At 39.2% G+C, this 23,237-nt stretch overlaps 2 protein-coding genes across 3 annotated transcripts in view; both read left to right on the forward strand.

Moving 5' to 3' along the window:
• The first annotated feature begins 933 nt into the window (after positions 1 to 933).
• On the forward strand, positions 934 to 11,271 carry LOC108270577 (uncharacterized protein C2orf73 homolog). Of its 2 annotated transcripts, none has more exons than XM_017477409.3 (6): positions 934 to 1,133; positions 3,365 to 3,551; positions 4,775 to 4,997; positions 5,104 to 5,257; positions 6,783 to 6,889; positions 10,211 to 11,271. In XM_017477409.3, the coding sequence occupies exons 2-6, from the start codon at positions 3,493 to 3,495 to the stop codon at positions 10,421 to 10,423; spliced, it is 756 nt and encodes a 251-aa protein (XP_017332898.1). In that variant the 5' UTR covers positions 934 to 1,133; positions 3,365 to 3,492; the 3' UTR covers positions 10,424 to 11,271. The 2 variants fall into 2 exon arrangements, with proteins under 2 accessions (XP_017332898.1, XP_017332897.1); XM_017477408.3 differs by lacking the exon at positions 934 to 1,133 and adding an exon at positions 3,044 to 3,125.
• A 540-nt stretch (positions 11,272 to 11,811) lies between these two features.
• The window catches only part of sptbn1 (spectrin, beta, non-erythrocytic 1), an 83,782-nt gene continuing 72,356 nt past the window's right edge, over positions 11,812 to 23,237 (forward strand). The window contains exon 1 of the mRNA XM_017477948.3: positions 11,812 to 11,969. The gene's annotated coding sequence lies outside the window, so the exon portion shown is untranslated. The remainder of the gene's footprint in view (positions 11,970 to 23,237) is intronic.

The following is a 23,237-nucleotide window of genomic DNA, read 5'->3' on the forward strand; positions in this document are numbered from 1 at the left end:
GACCAAGTACACCATTCATAGCAACGGTATTCCCTAATGCCAGCGGCCTCTTTCAGCAGGATAATGCTCCCTGTCACACTGCAAAAATTGTTCAGGAACGGTTTGAGGAACATGACAAATAGTTCATCGTGTTGATTCGGCCTCCAAATTCCACAGATCTCAATCCGATCGAGCGTCTGTGGGATGTGCCGGACAAACAAGTCCGATCCACGGAGCCCCACCTCGGAACTTACAGGACTTAAAGGATCTACTGTCAACGTCTTGGTGCCAGATCCCACAGCACACCTTCAGAGGTCCTGTGGAATCCATGCCTCGACGGGTCAGAGCTGTTTTGGTGGCACAATATTAGGCAGGTTGTTTTAATGTTATGGCTGATTGGTGTATAGTCTAGTACAAAATGTCAAAATGTGACCATGTTAAAGGTTTCCTCAGGCATACGAGTTCTAATGAAAACACTATAGCATGAGCCATGCTCTTTCCTTTCTATCTGATTACAGATTACAGCAAAGTGGATGACTAATACTGTTGCAAATTAGAATGAGGTGCATCTCTGGTCAAATCCTTTCATGTATGTTGCATATATGTTGCACATTTTGACATCACAGCACCAAGAGCATTGCTAAAATTATATCTTCACATCTCTCTCTCTCTCTCTGATTTAAGATTATTTCTAATTTTATGATGCTTTTAGGAAACAGATCTCTTTCAGATCATCTTTCAGCTTGTGAAAAACCCACCAATCATGAGCATGCTTTGCTCTGTTGCCATGGCACATCTAACCTGCCTCTTCTGTTATGATACACGATAAAACTGATCTAGGTATTGTTTTCTTATGAGAAGCCTCTTGTGCATAGAATACCACCAGTGCAGTCAGCTTTACAACAGTGGAAACAAACACACATAATCTTCTCAAGGCCTCGTTTTTTTTTTTTGTTTTTTTTTTCCCAGCATGCTCTTCTTCTGCAAATCTGCATACAGGACGGTTGCAATCCTCTTAGCGGACAGTGCCGAGATTAGGAAAGAGGCTTATCAAGGGACGAAAGAGAAAGAGAGCTTGCAGTTTTCTACCGATCCAGGACCTGTGCATGGAGTGAGAAAACACAAATCTGGTCCCAGATCAGGACAAAACAGAGGTTGGTGCCATCAGCTGGATGTGTTGTAAAGTAGCCGAAACCACACTGGAATGTGCTTTGCTCTTCATTTTTGTGAGAGAAAAAAATAGAGAAGGAATGAAAAGGAATAGAAAAATATATTAAAAATAAATAAAATGTGATTTTCTAAAGGAGAACAATGCAAAAAAATGTTATGTGCACATAAAAAAAAAAATCAAAAATAAGACACAGTTTGACAGTGAAAAATTCATGGGACACGGCAACAAATACAAAAAGACAAAGACCAAATATAAGCACCCTGAACAGTACAAACTCATTTATATAACATACCTAACACACTTTTTTGTGTTTTCCTCCAAAATACCCAGTCCCATTACAGGTATTTCCCAATTGGTATTGATTTCCCAATACCTGTAATGATCCGGTGTTATTAGCTCAAGTAACGGTTGTTAGATTATTCCTGTGGTATCCTTAGGACAAAAAAACGCATTCACAAGACATTGTCAAGTCACTTTCAAACAAAAAAAAAATGGTTGCTAAAGCTGTTCATAAATGTAAAGAGGTGCAATGGTGTTCTTAAACTCTAGTGTTTTTCAGCCAAACCTTTATGAATTCTTCAGTCAATGGACTTTTTATGCTCAAAATACGTCTATAGCGTTCTTCCTAGTTAGATCAGTTTTGGTAAAACTTTCTCTCTTGCCTGTCTCTTTGGACAGCCTTTATTGATCCAGTGTATAAATTTACATTATGTAGTCTCATGTTTTAAAAATGAAAGGATAAATTGTAAAAATGTCATCTTTTGCTGTAATGGATTCCTGAAAGCCAGATGATAGGATCAGGGGCTTCTCCATGAGTTCTTAGCAAGAAGGTTTTTACTTGGGTTAAATGTTGACCTACTTCCTCTAATCGCCAAAGCAGTTAACACTAGCATAACTAGCACATACATGAGCACAGCTAGGAATTCTGGAAGCTGTGCAAGAATATTGCTAATATTACTCTGAGCCACAAAACTTTGACATTTTGTGTGTTTTGTATTCATCAAATAATTATTCAGACATACTGTTTTGCCCCACCCCCACCACCCGAATTGTCACCACCATTCACACCATGATCAACAGCAAGCCTTATATAATCAACGTTCTCCTCCATCAAGTTGTACCTTCCTGTCACTTATCTCCCAGATTAGGTGAAAGTGGGTGTGATTAAATGATGTTTTCTTATAGCAGAACGATGCATTCCCTGTATCATTTCCACGCTAATGAGCTCTAATCAACTTACATGTCAGCTTGGGAAAAAATCAGGAAGGCAAATCAGAACAAAACAGGCAGCAAATTGGGTTGTTTTTAGATTTCCAATAACCTCCACCAGTTGTCTTGAAACTCATTTCCAGTAGGCATACCAGTGAAAACTGTCTGCGCCATCACATTTTCTTTCTTTTAAATATTGTGCGTGGCTCAAGCAAAACAAAATCACTGACTAGCATACAACATGTAAGCATAAATCATTCACCTGTAATACTGTTAATCCTAAAATACTTTTCCATTTAGTCTGTGCTTTCATAAACCTTAAAATAAAAAAAAAATTCCTGTAGTTGTTTTAGTACACTCGGAGATCCTTGTAATGCCACTACTGGTGTGTCGTTCGCTAACGAGCCGAATCTTTGAATCTATTTATTTATTTATTTACTTTTTAAATTTATTTATTAATTTATTAAAAAAATTTTTTAGCTAACTAGAAGGTAGAATAGTAGAGTGACATTTCATAAAAACAATTTAGTCAAGCAATGAAGAACAACCACTGACCAAAATATCGCAAACTTTGAATGGTTTAGGAAAAGGAGCTGAAAGAGTCGAGTATTGTGGGTCAGCTGAACCAAATGATCAAATGACTCACTGAAAAGATTCCCGTTTATAAATATAGCGTTATTTTCCGTGCAAACAAAAATAACGTCTTGTAAAAAGCTATTATACTTTTCTTTGATTGGGTATTCTAAAGATTTTAGGTTGTAAACAGGTACTGTTTATCCATGTTAGCACAGGATTAACAGTGTTTGTTTTCTTCAGTAATTCAGTGAAGGCTAGGCTATAGGGTATCAAGCTACACTATTAGCCTGCTCATCCTATGGCTAATCCACCTTTATTCATACATTTAATTATAAGTGAATAAAAATGACAAAAACACCAAACAATTTTTTTTTATTTTGAAATGTTATATTTAATGTTAATACGTTTTCTTTTGTCTGTTTATATCAGTATAGGGCATAAAAAGTGTGGTCGTGAAGTCAAGTGTCACATTACTGCCTGTACCGGTTGCCTAGCAACCTCCAAATAATAAAGGGTATTCGAAAGTAAGGGGGCAAGTGCACTCGACAGAGGTAAACATGTATCAGCGCGCGGAGATACACCTGCCCCGAAAGAAGAAGGTACGAGAAGCATTCCGGTATGTACCACAGAAACTACACCTGTAGTAGCGTAGAAAGGGTGATGGGTGAAAGGGTGAAACACGTGATGCATTTCTGACACCCTTAAGGTATTCACTGTCTACACGTGTATAAAATATGTTTTTAATCAAGACTGATTGAAAACCATTCATAATGACATGTTAATGACATATTTCAATTGGCTTAAGTCTTTAATTTCATCCTCAGTGACACGTTTAAAGCGTTATTTATTTGCTCATTTCATTTATTCATGACATCAATAAATCAAGATTTCAGCAACAGAACCATCTCCAAATTCATCAGCGTGTTGTAATATTGCATGAACACGTTAAGTAGACTGAGTAAAAGTATGTATTTCATTTCTTACAGCAATAACAACAATAACAGGGTTGATAAAATCTTCAGTATTTTTGCTATTCATATCCAATTCAATTCAATTTTATGTGTATAGCGCTTTTTACAATAGACATTGTCTCAAAGCAACTTTACAGAAACATATAAACACTGTATATAGATTTTAAATGTGCGAATTATTGCCAATTGACCAAGCCGGTGGCGACGGTGGCAAGGAAAAACTCCCTAAGATGTTAAGAGGAAGAAACCTTGCGAGGAACCAGACTCAGAAGGGAACCCTTCCTAAAATTCCATACGAACAGTAGAAAGTAGAAAACAACCACTAAAAGCTAAGGAACGTTTCAAAAGAGCTTAGTAACACCCTAATTGCATTAAACAGTCTTTCCAAGATTTTGAGATTTTGCGATCGCAGAAATGAGTGCAAAATAAAGAAGAAGAAAAAAAACACCGCAATATTTGAAGGAGCTTGCAATTTAAAAAAATTACCACAGATTTGGGCCAAGACACATCACGAGACGTCATTGCAACGCGCGTTCAGCCAAAGCCTTTTTGTGGTTTCTTGGTAACATGACAAGCTCTGTTCGTTTGTCTTATAAGTGATAACAGGAGCTGACCTGTTTTGAAGACATTCCCCAACATTGAATGTAACTATAAATGTGTCATTCTTTATTTTATTAAAAATGGTAATCATTGGCAAATGTCTGCAGTAGACCATAAGAGTAATAAAACATTTCACTTTTTTGGAAAATAATCTTCATGGTGGTAAAGAGTAACCACTCTGTTATTGATTATTTTCCTATAATAGCACACAAGGAAGAAAGTTATGTAGAACTAGTGTTTCCTCCTCACATATGCTCTCTGCTCTCAGCTCAAACACCTACAGGATATTTGATGAAAACATCCCAGAGCGATTAAATCCAGACGAGGTGTATAAGGACCACAAATATGCATCCCGAGACCCAGAAGCGACAGAGGCGCTAAAGACACACAATATCCCACAACCTTACAACGTCAAGTTCATCAGGACCAACGTGAGGTTCCTCAATGAGCCCATTGTTCATATGGAAACTGAGAACACGAAGGACGAACAGGTTCCAATTACCTTAGACATAAGAAACAACATTCCATGGTGTCTGTGTAATTATTAGCTTTGCTATTAAAATGATAATGATTTTTTTTCTTTTATCATTCTAATAGTCTAAATGGTGGCTAAATACACCAGACAAGAAAGATCCTAGAAAAACAGCATACAGTAAGGAGAGCACTCAGAGACGTGATTACCAACCGATCACGCACATTCCAGTGACCAGGGTTCGAGAGGCGAGAAATAAGACTCCAGCTACAGGAATAAGTGAGCAGTGTGTGTGTGTGTGTGTGTGTGTGTGTGTGTGTGTGTGTGTGTGTGTGTGTGTATGTGTGTGTGTGTGTTATGGTATATGATTATTAATCTTTCAAACCCCTGAGAATGTAGAAATCACTAAAACCCTTATCCAAGGTTGGATTTACAGTCAAAAAAAGTATTGGCATCCTCCATGAAAATTGACCAAAGGGGCAGGTGGGGCAGAACCCCGCCATATTCGTATATTAGCCGTTAAGCTAAGGTTAATCTCATGCACTACTCCATATGTTATTTTTTAAATTCATTTTAAAATCTAATTACCTATTTTGAGTGGCTAACGATTTTTTAAATGATATTTTTGACAGATAAAACCTGATGTTTCTTTGATTTGTTCACTTTTCCTGATGCATATTATTGCACCTAGTGGTCAAAAATGGTAACTGCAACAAGCACTAATAGAGGTCCATTGGGGAAAGAATCACGGTGCCCCATGTTCAGAGGAGGGGCAGCACACAGAACAGTTAATGGCTTGCAAGATTAGGCAAAATTCATGTGTAAGAGTCAGAATGAACTATATCAGAATGAAATGCAATCAATTTCTTCTACAGTGTGTCTAAATGTGGCTCCCTTTTTTCAATGTCCAAATATTTTGGGTTAGTTTAATCTTTTGTGTGGTTTTTGAGATGTAGTTGGGCTGGACATTTTGCTGAAATCTAGCAACCCTGGTTAATAAAATGATTCCTTCTGTGAGAGCGGTGCTGGGAAACACACCTGCTTTACTGAACACAGCTGAACAGAGGCACGTCTAACACAGGTCCAAACAAGCTAATACAATGGATGACTGTATGATGTCTACTCTCAACTGCCTTACAGGATTACTCTAAAAATTCACTACGTATCCTGTAGCACAAGCCAAGTGTGATAGCCTCTCGACTTAATTTTATTTGTTGTTATTAATATTGTCCTGCCTTACCAGATTCCTTGGTCATTAGCTGCTGCTGGTAAAAAGCAACGTTAAAACAAACAATACATCAACATTGCAATATTTTGAGTTTAAACTTATGATGATTCTGTATAACAAGCAGCTTTTGTCAAGTAGCTCATGATTTCTAATGGCACTTCTTTTAATGTCAAACAGGGTTGACTCTTGAACAGTCCTTGTAGCTGACCATTTCAGAATCCTTCATGTTTTTTGCTTTGTGTAGGTACGTGGGCGTCCTCACCGATGTTAAACACAAATCCAGACACTGAGATGGATAGTAATTGCAAAAGATTAATTTGTGTGTTCCTTGAACTATTCCTGTCTCGATTTGGCTGTATGTATGGGGTCATTTTTCTTTTGAACGCTTCACCAAGGCTTAGTTTTAACCATCCTGGCAACCAGGAAGCAACCAGCTTTTGTGCTTCAATTTCCTGGTTAATGATGCCATCAATTGTCCCATTTTCTGACAGTTTTCTTGAAAGGTACCAGTATTTTCGGAGACTGTTTGTAAGATTACAGTTTGTTGTTGTAGTTGATTGTTCCTGATCTTTGCAGTTCCAACTTTGGGTCCTCTTGGCCAGCCTGAAGAACTAGTGGAGCACATGTCCTTCATTCACCAGTATGACTCCAGGAGAATTCACGACCAACCCTATCAAGGAAGAGTAAGATTGATATGTCTGTGTACTTACTAATGGTTTTCCTAGGAAGTCAGTCATGTTAAGAAACATCCAAATGTCTAAATCATATAGAATTCATTTGAACTCTTTTTAATAGTCATGATGCCACAAGGCTGTTAAAAATTCTCAATTCTGAAAGTTCAGAACGTGATGAACAGCATCTCTGACAGTTGTTCATCTTCAAATTGCAGCTTTATATTAATACACTTGTTCTAATATGGTGTAATTTCTCTAAAAACAACATACACAGAGACTTATCTGGCAATTGCTTTACATAAATAGACAAAAAAAATCGGTGTAATTGTTTATACAGTAATGCAAGCATTTATGGAAGGAGTCTCTAGTGTCAGTGCTATGTAATGGTCAGGTGTAAAACTCTAACTTATGTTTACCAACACAGGAGAGTCTTCATGGCAGAGGATTTTGCACTTTATTACTAATATCACAATTTATTAAAGAGAGAAACGTTATTCTCAAATAATTTTAGCTATGACAGGTTTATCACTATGTTGCAAATCCTTTATTTCACTTTCAGACTCACACACGGGAATTTTGCTAGCATGAGAAAAACCGGTCGTCTCTACAGGGTCAGTTTGCTCCGTCTATTCGATAAATCCCAAAAGTCCAAAGGAAAAACATGGAGGAAAAATATTTTCCGGTCATTCAAACACCACACTTTCACTGCTTGCTTGTCTTTTCCAGCAGGATCAGGAAATGTTAGTTAACGTACCAGTCCAGCCAACAATTAACTTTTTATCACAAAGTTGGGATGATTAATTCATAATAATACGCACAAACCAAGCATGACACACTTAAAAATGTTGAAATTAGGTTTCTCTAATCCCAACTGGTCATTTTGATCAAGACACTGTAATCTCCTCTGTCCTGAAGAATACTCAAGGTTACAGCTCTACCTCTGACCATTATATAACAATGACACTGGAGACTTCTTCCAAAAATGTCCAATAAATGTGTCCTCACAGAAAACGTCAACACATCAACGATTACGTATATTTTTAACCTGTTTATGTGGAGCATCCTCCATGCAATTCCCTATGTAAGTTGTTGCTATAGAAATGATAACATATTACAACGAGAGCATTGATACAATATAAACCTGTGAATTGCTGTTCCATTACTGTCAGAGCTGCTGTTACAGAAAAAAAATAATCAACACATTTTAACCAATCCCATTTGAGTATTCAGTAGTGCTGTGGTGTATTAAATAAAAATATATTTTCTGATACTCTGGTACTAGAGCTCCACCTGAGCTCAAACTGTTTTGGAGGAGCCTAATGTAATATAATCTGAACAATGTAGTTCCTCTATTGTTATTATATTGTTCCGCTATTGCATCCATTTTCTAGACCGCATATCCTTCAGGGTCACGGGGAAACCTGGAGCCTATCCCAGGGAGCATCGGGCATAAGGCGGGGTACATCCTAGTCAGGATGTCAATCCATCACAGGGCACAATCACATTCAGATACCCATTCATACACTACGGACACTTTGGACATACCAATCAGCCTGCCATGTATGTCTTTGGTCTGGGGGAGGAAACCAGAGTACCCAGAGGAAACCCCCAGCGGCGGCGGGAATCAAACCCCCAACCCTGGTGGTGTGAGGCGAATGTGCTAACCATTAAGCCTCCACGCGCCATTATTTTTGTTGTTATTATTTTTGTTGTTATTATTATTGTTAATATAGATAAGCTTTGCTAGTTTACAAAATTGTGGTAAGTTTTTGGAGCAAGTATCTGAAGATTTAGTCATGGAAAAAGATTTTGGGTGAGATTGGTCTCAGACAATATGTCTAGAGCCCAGTGTACACTACACAATTTTAGCCTGATTTTTCACCCGTACACCCGGTGTCAGTGATTTTGAAAGTGGTGTAGAGTGCCTTCGGCTTAGGTTGATCACACAGGCTTGCAAATGAATTTGTATGCTATAGTCAAGACTGCTACATTCTGGCTATGGTCGAGACCACCATTATCAAATCCAAGACAAATCCAAGAACACTGCCCCAATGATTAGGCTGTTTTGAAGAGGACGGTATTACGTCTTTTTGTATGCGGAAAAAAGATAACATGAACATTATTTTTTACAAACTTTTGGTCCAGACCAAGACTATATTGAGACCAATGCCAAAGACCAAGACAGGCCCAAGACTGAAACTCAAGTCCAAGACTGCAGTCAAGTTCTGCAGTCCTATATGGACGTCATATCAGTCCCTCCAGGACTTAGCTATTTTGTGATCACAGAAAAGAATGCAAAATCAAGGAAACTCTGTAATATTCTGAGGAACATGCAATTGTTAAAAATTGCCATGGATTTTCCTCACATTTGGGCTGAGACGCGTCATGTCATCGCAATACACCATATGATGTCATCACAACGTGCATTCAGCCAAAACCGTCTTCGAGTCACGTGCGTCGAACATGAGGACAGCTAAAATGTTTCATTTACCAATAATCATCACTGCGAAAGACTGTGCAAAACTATTTAGTGCGATTGCAATTCAGCCAATCCGAGTAGTTTTCCTCAAAAAAAAGCACAAAAAACTCTGCAAATTGCAACCGCAAATTTTGAAGAAAAAAAAGCTGCAGCAAAATCAAGCATTTCTGGCCGCAACAATCACAAAAAACTCTGCGAAATCCTGTATGGACTGGCATATGATCAGCTTTAATGATCCTTTAAAAAGAAAGATGATTGGCACTCAAATGCAGTATCAGATTAATGCTTGATATTTGTTTGTTTTGTTTTGGTGATAAGTGCAAAATTGTGCAAATACGATTGTTGTTGAACCATTTCTGTAAAAAACTTTAAAGATAGAACCCTGGATTACAGTTAGTACACAATGTGATAACGTGTGTGCTGGTTTCAGGCATTAAATCAGTGCCTGAGGTTGTCTTGAAACCACATGTGTTATCTGTCCTAACCCTGCCCCGTACACACACACACACACACACACACACACACACACACACACACACACACTCACACACACACACACACACACACACACACACACACACACACACACACACACACACACACACACACACTTACTTTCATTGTACTGTTCTGGCAGTGGGGAGGAGATTTGATCTGGAACGACTTTTGGCAGCTACGTGACTGTGATCTGTTCACCACAGCTGCATCATTTCTTGTCCAAACCCAACCCTTTTACACTGGACTTCCCTGGTCTGTTTTAAATCTGTTTTACGTTTGCTTCCCTTCTTCTTCTTCTTCTTCTTCTTCTTCTTCTTCTCTCTCTCTCTCTCTCTCTCTCTCTCTCTCTCAAGCGTCACGGAGCCTTTGTGTGGAGCAAGAGGGAGGCGATGGGGCCCAGTGCATTCCAAGGCTCGGAGGGGCTTCGTTCGGACTCAGAGGGGAAAACATACAATATGAACTCTTCCCAGCATGCCCTTCTGTCCTCTCTGCAGATGGATGTGTCCACTGGGACCTTCTCCACCCAGTCAACCCCTGACCAAGGGGAACTCCTACAGCAGGAATGACAAGATGGCAGGGATCCCCGCTTAGTCCGGTGAGGATCAAAGAGACACTGGAGAGAACCATGCTGCACGTGGGTTTGGGAAATGAATCGTCCCTGCCATCTCCGGGTGTCTTATATCAGTTCTGTTACAAACTGTAACTTATAATAAAGAGATATAATACAGCTCCATTTATTTTCACAGCTGTGTTGTGCATTGTACTTTTGAAAACAAGTTCGCTGGCTGAAATGATTTTTTTCACATCAGTAGTGAATTATTAATATTTTGGTACTGCTCCTTATATTTCTGTATATTTTAGCAACGTACTCACCTTAAATGATTATTTCATCACCCAAATACTTAATCTGTGGCACAAAACAAACTAAATGTGATATAGCGCTTGTTCCTTGACCCACCCACTAAGAGCCTCTTGCTGTTCCATGCATTACAGTAATGCCTCATCAAATATGAATGCATTAGGGGTGCACTATATGGAAAACAAATTGCAGTCCTGAGGTTTAAATGCTTAATGGAGAGGCTGAGTCCACCCACACAGGCTGTATTCTCATAACACAGAAGTGGAGCAATCGGGTTGTTTGTTTAAGCCGTGATGCACTTGACTTTGACCCTAAACATTATGTCCAAAAAAAGGCATGTGCAGTTTTTGTCTTGTGCATTTTATCTTTCCCACACAATTGTAATTCCAGATCAATTAAACATCTGTATCTATGTGTGTATGTGTATATACTATATATACACATCTGGTTTAGGATTTGTGTTCAAATGTCTGAAATGTCAGTTTGTGAGGAAACATGTATGTTGATTGTAAAAGTTTGCATCCCCTTAAGACAAAATGAAAAAGACAAAAATTTGCCATGTGTTGAGATATTTAATAATATTTTTAAAAATGATATCATTAAAAAGGTTTCTCTCTCTCTCTCTCTCTCTCTCTCTCTCTCTCAAAAAGATGCTCCTTGTGTTTTGAATCTGAATCTGGGCTGTGGTTTGAATCTGTGTGTGTGTGTGTGTGCGCGCGCGCGTTTCACCCCGCCCCGTAGCTCAGTGCAGCAGTGGGCCAGGACACTAACACAGATTTAAGAAAAGCAGTGGCGATGTTCCTATCGAATCACTTCACGGAGTCGATTCTCTCGAACAACTCACAACAGAATCGTTTGATTTCACCCTCAAAGCACCTTCCAAAAATATTGCCGAGACTTCCATTCTGTAACAGCAACACATATTCATGGCTTTATGAAACCCAAAATACAAGTATAGACACATTTCTTTGTCATACTACTCTTAGACTCGGGTGTTTAAACTGAATCGAAGTATTGGTGAGTCGATTCACTCGATTCATGTAAAAGAGTCGTTCACTCGCTGTAGTGTAATAAGGAGGCAGTGCGGATCGGAGCGGTCACTCCCAGCGCTTCACTCACTCAATCTCTCTCTCTCTCTCTCTCTCTCTCTCTCTCTAACACTCATACACACACACACAGGCACGGGCACACGCGCGCGCGCACGCACTGCGGACTCGGAAAGGTGGTGAAGTCCGTCACGTACTCTTCCATAGGTAAGTGCGTATAAGTATTTGTTGCTAACTGGATGAGAGGACATGCGTGGAGGTGTAGTAACACCGGTGCACTGGTGTTTTGTTTGAGCCAAGTGAAGAGAAAAGGTTTATATTTGGTGACGCGAGTAGGCGCAGATGGAGATGGACGGACGGATGGATGGATGGATAGAGGAGAGAGAAAATCGGACATTTCCAACAACTACTGTGCGTCTATCAAATTAACGTGTCACCACTGACTCTGGTTGATTGTAACTGATCGTGTGCATGGCTCATTAATTCCTCCGACGTGTTGATGAGATGCATGGGATAACGGGAAGGGTACAGTAGGTCGGATGGGAACAGGCGTGGCTCTGCTGTAGTTTGGTTACTGGGAGGGTTTCATGGTGTGTTGTTGTTGTTTTTGTTTTAATGCATTTGCCAGTTTAATACCCGATCACCTCTGTTGCGTACTAACCACCAAAAACCTTCAGTGCCACTGTTATTGCTTTAAGATCTGGAATGCAAGGGGACGCACACACACACACGCGCGCGCGCACTCGCTCAAGGTTGATGTTTATGTTGCGCCGCACGAGCGTATTTCATTCTTTCAATGTTATTATTAGTGTGTTTACTAATTGCGGTCCCATCTTCATCGCATCTATCTATCTCTCTATCTAGCAGTCATGGTTCAGCCCTGATGGTCGTTTCTGCTTACCGATTGCACGTGATGTTCACACCTGCAGCCGTGTGTGCACACTAAAATAACCCGATTTCGCGCTCGTGTGAGCGAGTGAAACTACAGCACTGGAGGCATGTTGGAGATTCGGTGCTTTTTTACCCCCTCCCTGCTCCTCTTTGAGGTTTTGAGGAGAGTTGTGGCCATGAAAGCGTCCTGCGCTGCAGCCTTTTTTTACGCATCCTAATTCTTTCATTTTCACGAGAACGTTATTTATTTATTTTTTATTTTTTGCATGAGCAAAACAGTCCCGCCATGATGTCATCCTGCCACGCACATCCCTCCCAGTGCAGCTCGCTAAGCAACGGAACAGCCCAGTCGCCATAGTGATCCCGGGCCTCATCTCAAATGGCTTCCTGCTCCCTTTATATTCACGCGCACTAACCGGAGAGAGCGCGTGCTATCTTCAGCTATCTTCTCTTTAGCCTCTTCCTCGGTGGTTAGTGTTGCATAATAAGACTTTGTGTAGTTTTTCTCTAGGCTAATCAAATTATTTCACTTTTTTTTTAATTATTTTTAGAAATACAGCACTTGAAACTAGAATGGCGGTGGGTCCGGAGCCTATCCCACTAACACCGGGTGTGAGGCAGGAATACACCCTTGATATACTAGCGCCAGTCCAGCACTAGTCCACCACACAGACAATTTCACACACTGGTTCACACCTAGGTGCAATATAGAGTCATCAATCAACAAGCGTTTTTTGAGAGGTTGGAGGAAACCCACATGGACACAGCGAGAACATGCAAAACTCCACACAGGAGTAAACAACGTGTGTGGAATGATGAATAACCACCACCTAAATTTTTACTTTAGCATGTGTAATGTGTTCACCATAAGAAAGTAGTACTCCATTGGCTTAGCGGTTAAGGCTCTGGGTTACTGATCGGAAGGTTGGGGGGTTCAAGCCCCAACACTGCCAAGCTGCCACTGTTGGGCCCTTGAGCAAGGCCCTTAACCCTCTCTGCTCCAGGGGGTGCTGTATCATGGTTGACCCTGTGCTCTGACCCCAACTTTCTGACAGGCTGGGGTATATGAAGAAAATAATTTTGCTGTGCTCTACTGTATATATGACCAATAGAGAATCATTATTATGTACACCCAGATGATGTACTTAAACCAGTTAAGTGAAATATGGATGCTTTTTTCACTCAGCAGTTTTAGGATGCTGTACATAAACACACATATAGGGAAGGGTCATCAGATAGCAGAGAACAACACGTTTTTTGTTTTGTTTTGTTTTTTTTTTGTTACTTGGTGACACACCAAGCAAGCAAGAACACCATAGATAAGGGAAATATTTTTGACTGGACATATTGTTTGGGTTTTAAAATAGTCTGTTGATACTGTAGAGGCTGTTCCGGTAAGGTACGTGTTTGCATTTGGCAACCTTATACAAGAAACCCAATACCTTAAAATGTTACAGTAGAGATGTTTTCAACTTAAAGCATTCGGGTAGTATTGCTAAAGCATGTTGGAATTTCCAACCTTCAACAACTTAGAATTTCTACTCAAAAAGGTGTCCTTAACCTGTGAGTTCAGCACCAGCACCATGTAGCACTTCTCTACATCGAAATGAGATTATAGTAGTATTCTCTTTACAGACACTTTAATTGGTTAAATCTACAACATTAACCAAAGAGTTTTGGAAAAGTTATTGTTATCATAAATATCACTAATGTTAGCTGGCTAGCAACAATGCTAGTTCATGACTTTTTGATGCTTGGTCCAAGTAAACAAAGCACAAGGTTTCATGGAGGCGTCCATGTTTTTCATAAAGCTCAAAATGAAGTAACTCCAAGCTCCAACTTCCCAGTTAAGCCGAACGCGTGCGTTTCAGCATCGAAAATGGCGATTCATGACATTAGCATGGTAATGATGCTAGCCTGCTTTGTATAATAGTATCACAAACCTTACATTCAGGTACATGGATTCGAAACCTTTTAGTATTCAATAATATTTCAACTAACACAACGTTTTGAGATCATTTGGCAGGAATTTTTTAAAGGTGGAATGGGGAGGTGCTAAGGAAGACACTGAAATGTGTGAGTCACTGGAATTTCAAACAGATCCAAATGGCTAATTGCACCAACAAGTGTGAAGTCAGGCACCCCCACGTGATGAAAGCTGATGTAGGACCTGGTAAAGGCCAGATCTACAGTATACATATCAGGCTACAGTAACATATTCGTAATAGCAATTTAAAGACTCAACAGTGTGTAATGATTTGTTTGATTAAACACACAAATTTAAGTCAATTAATGTAACACAATCACAATTCATAAGGAAGTACATGAAACTATTGTTGCGTGTCAATTTCAAGCGCAAGGCCTTGCTTCATAATTCGTAATATCATGAACTCAGCATTGCATTCACATATGATTACTTGTGATAGTCGGTTTGATTTGACTTTGAATTCAGATTTAGGTATCAAATATCAGTTTTATTCTAGAGAAACGTTTATTGCTCAGGGATTTGTCCTCTACTGAGCACATCATACGTATGCGTTTTGTCACGACATCAAATACTATGCACTTTATGGTGTTCGCATGGAATTGTGCTGGGGTTTTTTTCCCCTCATAGAGCATTCATTTCAATAAATGACTCTCTTTTCATTTGTGTTTGCTTCTGGCCCTGTTTACACTGGTGCGTTTTGGTTTTAAAATGGCGTTTTAAAATGAAAACGATCCTCGTCCACACTGGCGTTTCTGCTGTGTTTCAGAAACGATCTCCGTCCACACTACACGACCGAATACGCATGTCACATGACCATTCATGCACACTGGGCATGCGCATACAAGTGTAAACAGGAAGTTGGTTGGTAGTCACCGGCCGGCACAACAAACCGGTGTTCCATGTAGAAACGAGATTTGTTGCCAATTTCTCTAATTATAGCTCGCCTCTTGCGCATGTAGGCAGCTGCAGTATTATAAAATACAGAATTTAACTGCACAGTGGCTGCTAAATACGTATACGATGAAGGTAGCATATACACAACAACACATATGGTAGGAGCTTGACGAATCAGGGAAGGATACGCAATGATCCAGAAGACCCAATCAGAGCGCGAATGTGGGCGTAGACACGCCTTCATTTTCAAAAGTCTTCGTTTTGGTCCGTACACTGAAACGGGAGCCCGGAGATTTCAGATTAAAACGGGGTCTTCGGCGTTTCCAAAAGTCTCCGTTTTCGAGGGTGGAAAACGCCGGAGTAGTGCAGACGACAGGTGTAACCGTAGCAACAGTTATGCGTTTTAAAACGAAAACGCACGAGTGTAAACAGGGCCTTAGATTATAGTGTATAATTGTGTTTAAGTTTGCAATCTTGATACAGACTAAAGAGCTTAACATTTTTCTGCTTTCATGTTAAATGTTTTTGTTTTGATTGGTGTTTTCATTGTATCAGTGAAAGTTCTGTACTAGTGACCTGAAGGTTATGAGTGCAAATCCCTGATCTGCCACTATCGGACTCTTAGAAAAGGCCCTTAATCCTCGACAGCACACTTTTACACTTGTACCCTATTCTCCCTCACCCTTTTTTTTTTTTTTTTTTTTTGTGAATCGCTTCAGATGAAAGCACCAACCCGAATAATTAAATGTAAATGAAACTTCACAGGTCACTCTGAAGGTTTTGATCTTTTCACAGAGTGGCATTTAGCATTTTAGCACTTAAATCAATACACCGGGGTACTTTTCATCTGTTGTGTATGTGTGACTAACTACGGGTAATCCTTTCAACACATTTCTCAGTATTGAAGAAGATGGCATCAAAATATTTGCCCCGACCTTATTTATATAACAGAAATCTGCGGGGCGCTTGTCGTATTCTGTAAAAAAAAAAAAAAAGCATTAAAAATCGTCCACTTTCACGACTTTTCCACTCAAAAACATTCGCAAATAAAACTCCGAATCGTTCTCCTAAACACCATTTTGACGGGAGGAATTAACATGGTTATGCCATTATTACCAGCGTTGTAGTGTGTGACTCTGTGATACAACGAAACCTTCAGAAAGCGTAGACAACCTGAACTAATTTGAATTCCTAATGAAAGTCGCATCCTAATACTTTAACTGTCACTGAATTGACTTGAATTTCCATTATATTGTCAGACTTTTACTTTTAAAACAACTGTCCTTAGGCTTCAGTTTCCAGTGTGTTTCAGTTAACGGTCTTCTTGTGTTCTTTCTCATTACAGGTCAAGAGTGTTAAAAGTGAAATTCTAGTCTATGATACGCTAAAGACGCAGTGGATAGAGATTAAGTTGAAAACCCCACCCGAGTATCCCTTCAAGTGCACTTCTTTTGCTTTGTAGATAGATACATAGAGTTTGCGTATGGAGGAGTCTCTTCTCTCTAAGGGTGGGTTCACTTTGCCATGGAGAATCACTGTGAGAAGTGTGTGTGTGTGTGTGATGAGACAGTCGGGTATTTTCGCATACCCAGGAGGTGAATATGTGTCTGGGGGATTTTTTTAAATATGTATGTGTCCTTATTAGCATACAGCACAAAATGTTTATGCTCGTATCAGCACATTTGTTGCAAGTCTTGCACGTCTTTCTTTCTTTTCTTTTTTTTTACAAATGCTACCAATTTAGCTAACATATTTGTCATTTCCATTCTGGTTTTATTCTTGTTAATGCGCAAAGACATCGTGTTTTCTTTCCCTGGATATCAGCAGCTATTGAATTCAAAATGCTGCCTCGTCTCAGGGTTCCAGGAGGTCGTGTTTTTATTACTAGCTACCTGTTGGATAACTTAATTAGCTTCACAGCAGATATGGTGTTAGAGTGGGACAGGTGGTATCGTTCACTTGTTTACTGTGACAAAAAGGAGAAAGAAAAGCAGGTCTTTGGGAGGGTGTGGAGTTGATCAGCGAACGACCAGCTGTCACAAGACGCTGACGACAGGTGAGGGACACATGGTGCCCACAAGCGGCCCAGTCACACAGAAAGGGGAGGAGATAAAGGCATGCTTGGGCTGTGTTTATGGCATAATCCATAGTCTGCATCCTGCCTGTCTTGGCCATGTTTCTCCAGCTGCCTCTCTTGAGACTGCCTGGAATTTTTAGCTTTTATTTTTGGGTCTACAGAGTTTTAAACAGATCTGAGGGCCATTTGGTGTGTTCTGCTTTATTTATGTTTTCTGTTTGGGAACTGTCTCAGTCCTCATGTGGCCTCAAAGGAAATAAAACTAATTATATCTTTTATTTGGTGGCCTTGAGTCTGAGTTTGGACAGAAGGAGTAGAATTTGAGCTATGAGGACGAATTTGTCAGCATTGCTATGCTGACGTCTTTAGAATTTGTAAGGAATAAAACACAGCGGTGTGTGGTTATAGGGTGCGCCAAAGTTGTTTACCTTCCTATAAAAGCACATTCCCCTTGTACCAGAGCAATTTGCTAACACCGTGTTATACTTATGTTAAAAATGGCATGTTGTAGTGTTTATCCATTTGTAGTTATGTTTAATGTTGTGGATCGTCCACTAAAAAGTTGAGACAGTATGGAAAGTGTTAATAAAAACAAAGAGGACTGACGTGTAAATGTACTTTGACTTGTATTTAAACAAGAAAAAAACATATAAAGACAAGGTATTTGATGTTTTACCTAATCAACTGCATAGTGTTTTGAAGATAAATGTTTATTTTGAAATTGATGCATGCAACACGTTCCAAAAAAGTTGGGACAGGGGCAGTTTAGGACTAATAGCGATGTGACAAGTTGAAATAAAAAGGTGATGTGAAACAGGTGAGGCAATCGTCTCATCATAGTATATAAGGAGCCTCCAAAAAACACATACTCCTTCAAGAGCAAGGATGGGTCGAGGCACGCTAATCTGTCAACAGATGCATCAGCGTTTTTTGTGGTCCGACGAGTCATTTCAAAGAGTTTTTGGACAAAACAGTCGTCGTGTTCTCCGGGCCAAAGAGGAAAAGGACCATCCAAGCTGTTATCAGTGTCAGGTCCAAAAGCCAGCGTCTGTCATGGTATTGGGTGTGTTATGGGTAACTTGCACATCTGTCAGGGCATCATTAATGTAGAAAGATATGTACACATTTTGGAGCAACATATGCTGCCATCCAGAGCAGGACAACGCCAAACCACATTCTGCCCGGATTACAAGCGCATGGTTGCGTAAGCAGAGAGTGCGGGTGCTAGCATGGCCCGCAGTCCTGATCTGTCTCCGATTGAGAATGTGGGGCGCAAAATAAGGCAAAAAAAGTCCCCGTACAGTTGCGCAGCAAATTAATGCATAATGGGTGAATGGGGGAAAATTCCGCTTGCTAAGCTTAACCAACTGGAGTCTTCACTCAGCGCCCAAACACTTAATAAGTGTTATTAAAGGAGAAGGTGATGTTACACAGTGGTAAACCGTCGACTGTCCAAACGTTTTTGGAGTGTGTTGCAGTCATCAGATTTGAAATGAGTGTATATTTTCAAAATAAAACATCAAATAACGTGTTTTCAATATAGTACAGGGTGAATTGAATTCAAATTACTCTTTTTTTTTTTTTTTTTTTTTTTTTTTTAACATTTTCCATACTGTCCCAACTTTTTCGGAATTGGGGTTGTCATAACACTCTGATTAAAACATCTTTAGCTGGAATACTTCAAAATTCCAGCTAAACACATTCCCGTATTTATAGATATCTTCACTGAGTGTATTCTGAGGTGTTAAACAGTCCGTGCAGGATTTCTCCGTGAGTGATGCCGCCAAAAATTCTTGATTTTGCTGAGTCTTTTTTCAGTATTTGCAACTTGCAGAGTTTTTCGTGCTTTTTTGCGGAAAACTACTTGACCTGGCGAAATTGCAACCGCACGAAATTGTCTTTCTCAGTGATGTTTGTTAGTAAATGAGACCTTTTAGCTGTACTCATGTACGTTAATCGAAGAGGGCTTTGGCTGAATGCGCGTCGTGATGACGTCACATGACGCGTCTTGGCCCAAATCTGTGGAAAATCTGAGGTAATTTTGAATATTTGAATATCCGAATATTGCAGAGTTTGCTTGATTTTGCGTTAATTACTGTGATCGTGAAATCCTGGAGGGACTGATTAAAGCAGCTCAGACTCATATTAGCGGCACTGTTTTTTTCCAGCATTAACAAGCCTATTACATAGAAATCATGGAGCAGAGCCATAACTGACGAACTCGCTGTAGTCTGAGCCCAAAGCGAATTAGAGGAAATGAGAGAGACCCTGAGGGAATGGGCGAGGTCTACTGCCCCAGACTTCTCCTCTCTTCTCCTTGCCTCGACAGCCTTCTCATGTTTCATCTCTCTCCTCATCTCTCATTTGCAATTTCTTCTCTTTGTTAATGGTTACTGTTTTTTTTTTTTTTTTTTGATAAGGCACACTCAACTAGTTGCTGATGTACCGCTTACTATATTTTCCAGCCATTTTATTTTTCTAATAAACTCAACTCGCCCCCAATCCCAGCTGTATTCCACCAATCTGTTTAATCAGTTTTAAAATGGCGTGTTATCCACACATCCGTCCGTCCGTCCACCCACTCCTCCAGCTGGACGCTTTAGCTCAAATGTACAGCTGTGTCATGATGCAAACCTCGACCCTGGACCTTGTAATTCATCCAAATCCCAGTCTGAAGGACACATGGCCGCCAGAGCCGACAGGACATCACGCTTCTAATTCACAATAAAGAATGGTATTATCATCACAGCCCAGAGGTGTCATTAGGTTCAGAAAGGAGGCTAGCCATTAGCCATGGAAGTGCCTGCAGACAGAAGTTCAGGGCTCTTGGAATTATGTCCTTTTCAAAAAACAATACCTCTGTGAAGGCTAGAAAACTAATGAGCTAGCAAAAAAAAGTTAGCTAGCTAACATTATTAACATGAATAACAACTTGAACATTTGTGATGTTCAACAAACTGATAAATAAATACTGCTATAATCTAATTCAGAACTTGAGAAGCGGTGCTTTATTTACAGATGATGGTGTGAGCAGCCATCTTGAATTGTCGGTATGCTAAACTTGGGTTTGAGGATATTTATCTGCATTTCTGAGCAGGAATTCCAAATTGAGTAGGCATAATCATTGGGTTTTGTTTTTTTTTCCAAATCAGAGTTTCTGAGTTAGGATCTTTAGCCAAACGCTTTTTTATTTTGAGGCACTGCGCTATACTTGCAATTCTACGCTAATGGCCCCATCTTGGAAGCTCTTGAAAAGAAGTCTTCTTGTAGATAACATGTCTCTTTTCCTGAAGTACTTAACATTTGGTTATAACAGAAGCAATGAAACCATAACCTGTTTCTTACAGAAATAATGCAACTACATCAATTAATGTAGGAGTTTAATTTTAATTTTAATATAATTTTAAGGATGCATTGTGATTTTGACCCAGTGTTTTCATTGGGAAACCTGTATTTTGAACCCTGAACCCTGTAATTCTGTACTTTCAGGAGAAATGTTTTTCATAGCTATATTCTGAAATAAATGGTACAGTTTGATCCTGAAAAAAGCAGCTAGTCATGTTAGCAAGAAACCACAAGCCTTCCATCCTGAAGAGCTTTACTTCTGACTGTTACAAAGTGATGACACTGGAGACTCCTTCCATGAATGCAAAGTGAATGTCTCTTTATAAAAAAATAAACTTAAACATATCAATAATTATTCGTTTTTAAATTTATTTAGCCTATGTGGAACGTCCACCGTACAAGACCCTGTGAATTCATTGTTACTGTGGAAACGATAACGTATTAGTACGAGCGTGTTGGTTTGCAGCCAGAACTACTGTCAGAATTGTTCTTACAGAAAAATGAATCAACACCTTTTAAACAATCAGAATCGAGAATTTAACAGTGCCGTGGAGGTACGGTTATAACGATGCATGTTTGAGTATAATACCAATGTGAGATATAGATTTAGATATAGATTATAGATTGATTATAGATTATAGACATGTTACTCTTTAATAAAACAATAATTCAACCACATCTGTCCATAATACATATTGTATATTTGATACCTTTTATATACATATAATAATAAACATTAATTAATGTAGAAAGATACAAATTCAAATCACTACCCCTATCAGTCTTGGGATCGTAATCTCATTTTGCAACACTGATACAGATCAGTTTCAGGAAAACACGGGATCTGGATCACCATATTTGGATACGTCAGTGTATCTGTGCTTGATTGAGCGTGTGCATGTGAGCCAAGCCTTCTCTACGAATCTGGAAAACACACTCTAGGCACGGAATTCATTTCTGATTTCTTTGTTCCACCCGCTTTCTCTCGCACTCAATAGTGATCTCATCTTCAAAGCCTTTTCTATAGAAAGTCACAATGCTGAAGATTTTGCTCAGAAAAGGCTTTATGCGAGAGTAAATAATTATAGCAATTTATTATAGTACGTACAGTATATAACGTCTAAATATCTCTATATAAGTCATCTTAATAATGAGGGGAATTAGAAAAGGTTATAAAGCTGCTCAGCCCGGACACTTTCAAACAGTGCCAAAACTTTCATAGCGTTGCCGGATTAAGTAGAGTCTCTTTCAACTGAACTAATTCTGGGTTATGTTGGGATGGAAAATATCTCTCTGGCTCATAGTTGTCTTGTAATTTGTCAAAAAGAAAAAAAAACCCACACACATGCGCATGGTTTCTTTGTTTTTTGGGGGTTTTTTTGTGCAAAAATTAAAATGAAAAGATCTTTAACAAAATCTTTATATAAAAACCTTTGCACTAAGGTACATTTCACTGTACTTTTGCACTTGATGGTGGATTTCAAAGTAAACTGGATTACCATTTTATGATTAATAATCATTACATATAACTTATTTGATTTATTATTATTATTTTATTTATTGTTTTTTTTTTTTATGTAACGTTTATTTAACCAGGAAGTCTCGAGATGAGCAAGATCTCTTTTGCAAGAGTGTCCAGGTAAAAAACAACAACAACAACAAAAACAACAACAACAAAAACACAGCACTGTCGAATAATCAAAGGTGAAGTTTTCTGTAAGGAGATATTTGTTCAAGATTTTTGTAAGGAGTCTCCAGTGTCAAAGCCGTAACAAAATTTTCCAACACACCAAAACATGGTGTGTCATTCTCTAATAAATAAAGAAATGTAACCACTGGCAAATTTCTGAGGTGGAAGAGGAATAAAACAGAACGGTAACACCCCAGCATTCATTATTGTCCAATAATAACATGTCCCCAAGAGTTTTATTCCTTACACATCACATTGTTCTCAAGACAGTACATTACATGAGGACTGTTGAGCTTGTCAATGTAATTATCTTTCATAAATTTGATTATGATGGAACACATGTTTGAGCGGTTATGGTTGCTAGTATTCGTCTGCCTTCGTTTAGTCTGTTAAGCCAATAAAACAACATACAGAAATAATAAAAAAAAATTTCCACAAAGTCCTTCAAGGACAGGATTTAAGGTCTGGCCTGCAGTCTGTGTCTGTAATACTGATTTGAGAAAGCAATCTCTCTCTCTCTCTCTCTCTCTCTCTCTCTCTCTCTCTCTCTCTCTCTCTCTCTTTCTGTGTGTGTGTGTGTGTGTGTCTCTC

Source organism: Ictalurus punctatus, chromosome 10 (genome assembly GCF_001660625.3).
Source record: "Ictalurus punctatus breed USDA103 chromosome 10, Coco_2.0, whole genome shotgun sequence".
NCBI lineage: Eukaryota > Metazoa > Chordata > Actinopteri > Siluriformes > Ictaluridae > Ictalurus > Ictalurus punctatus.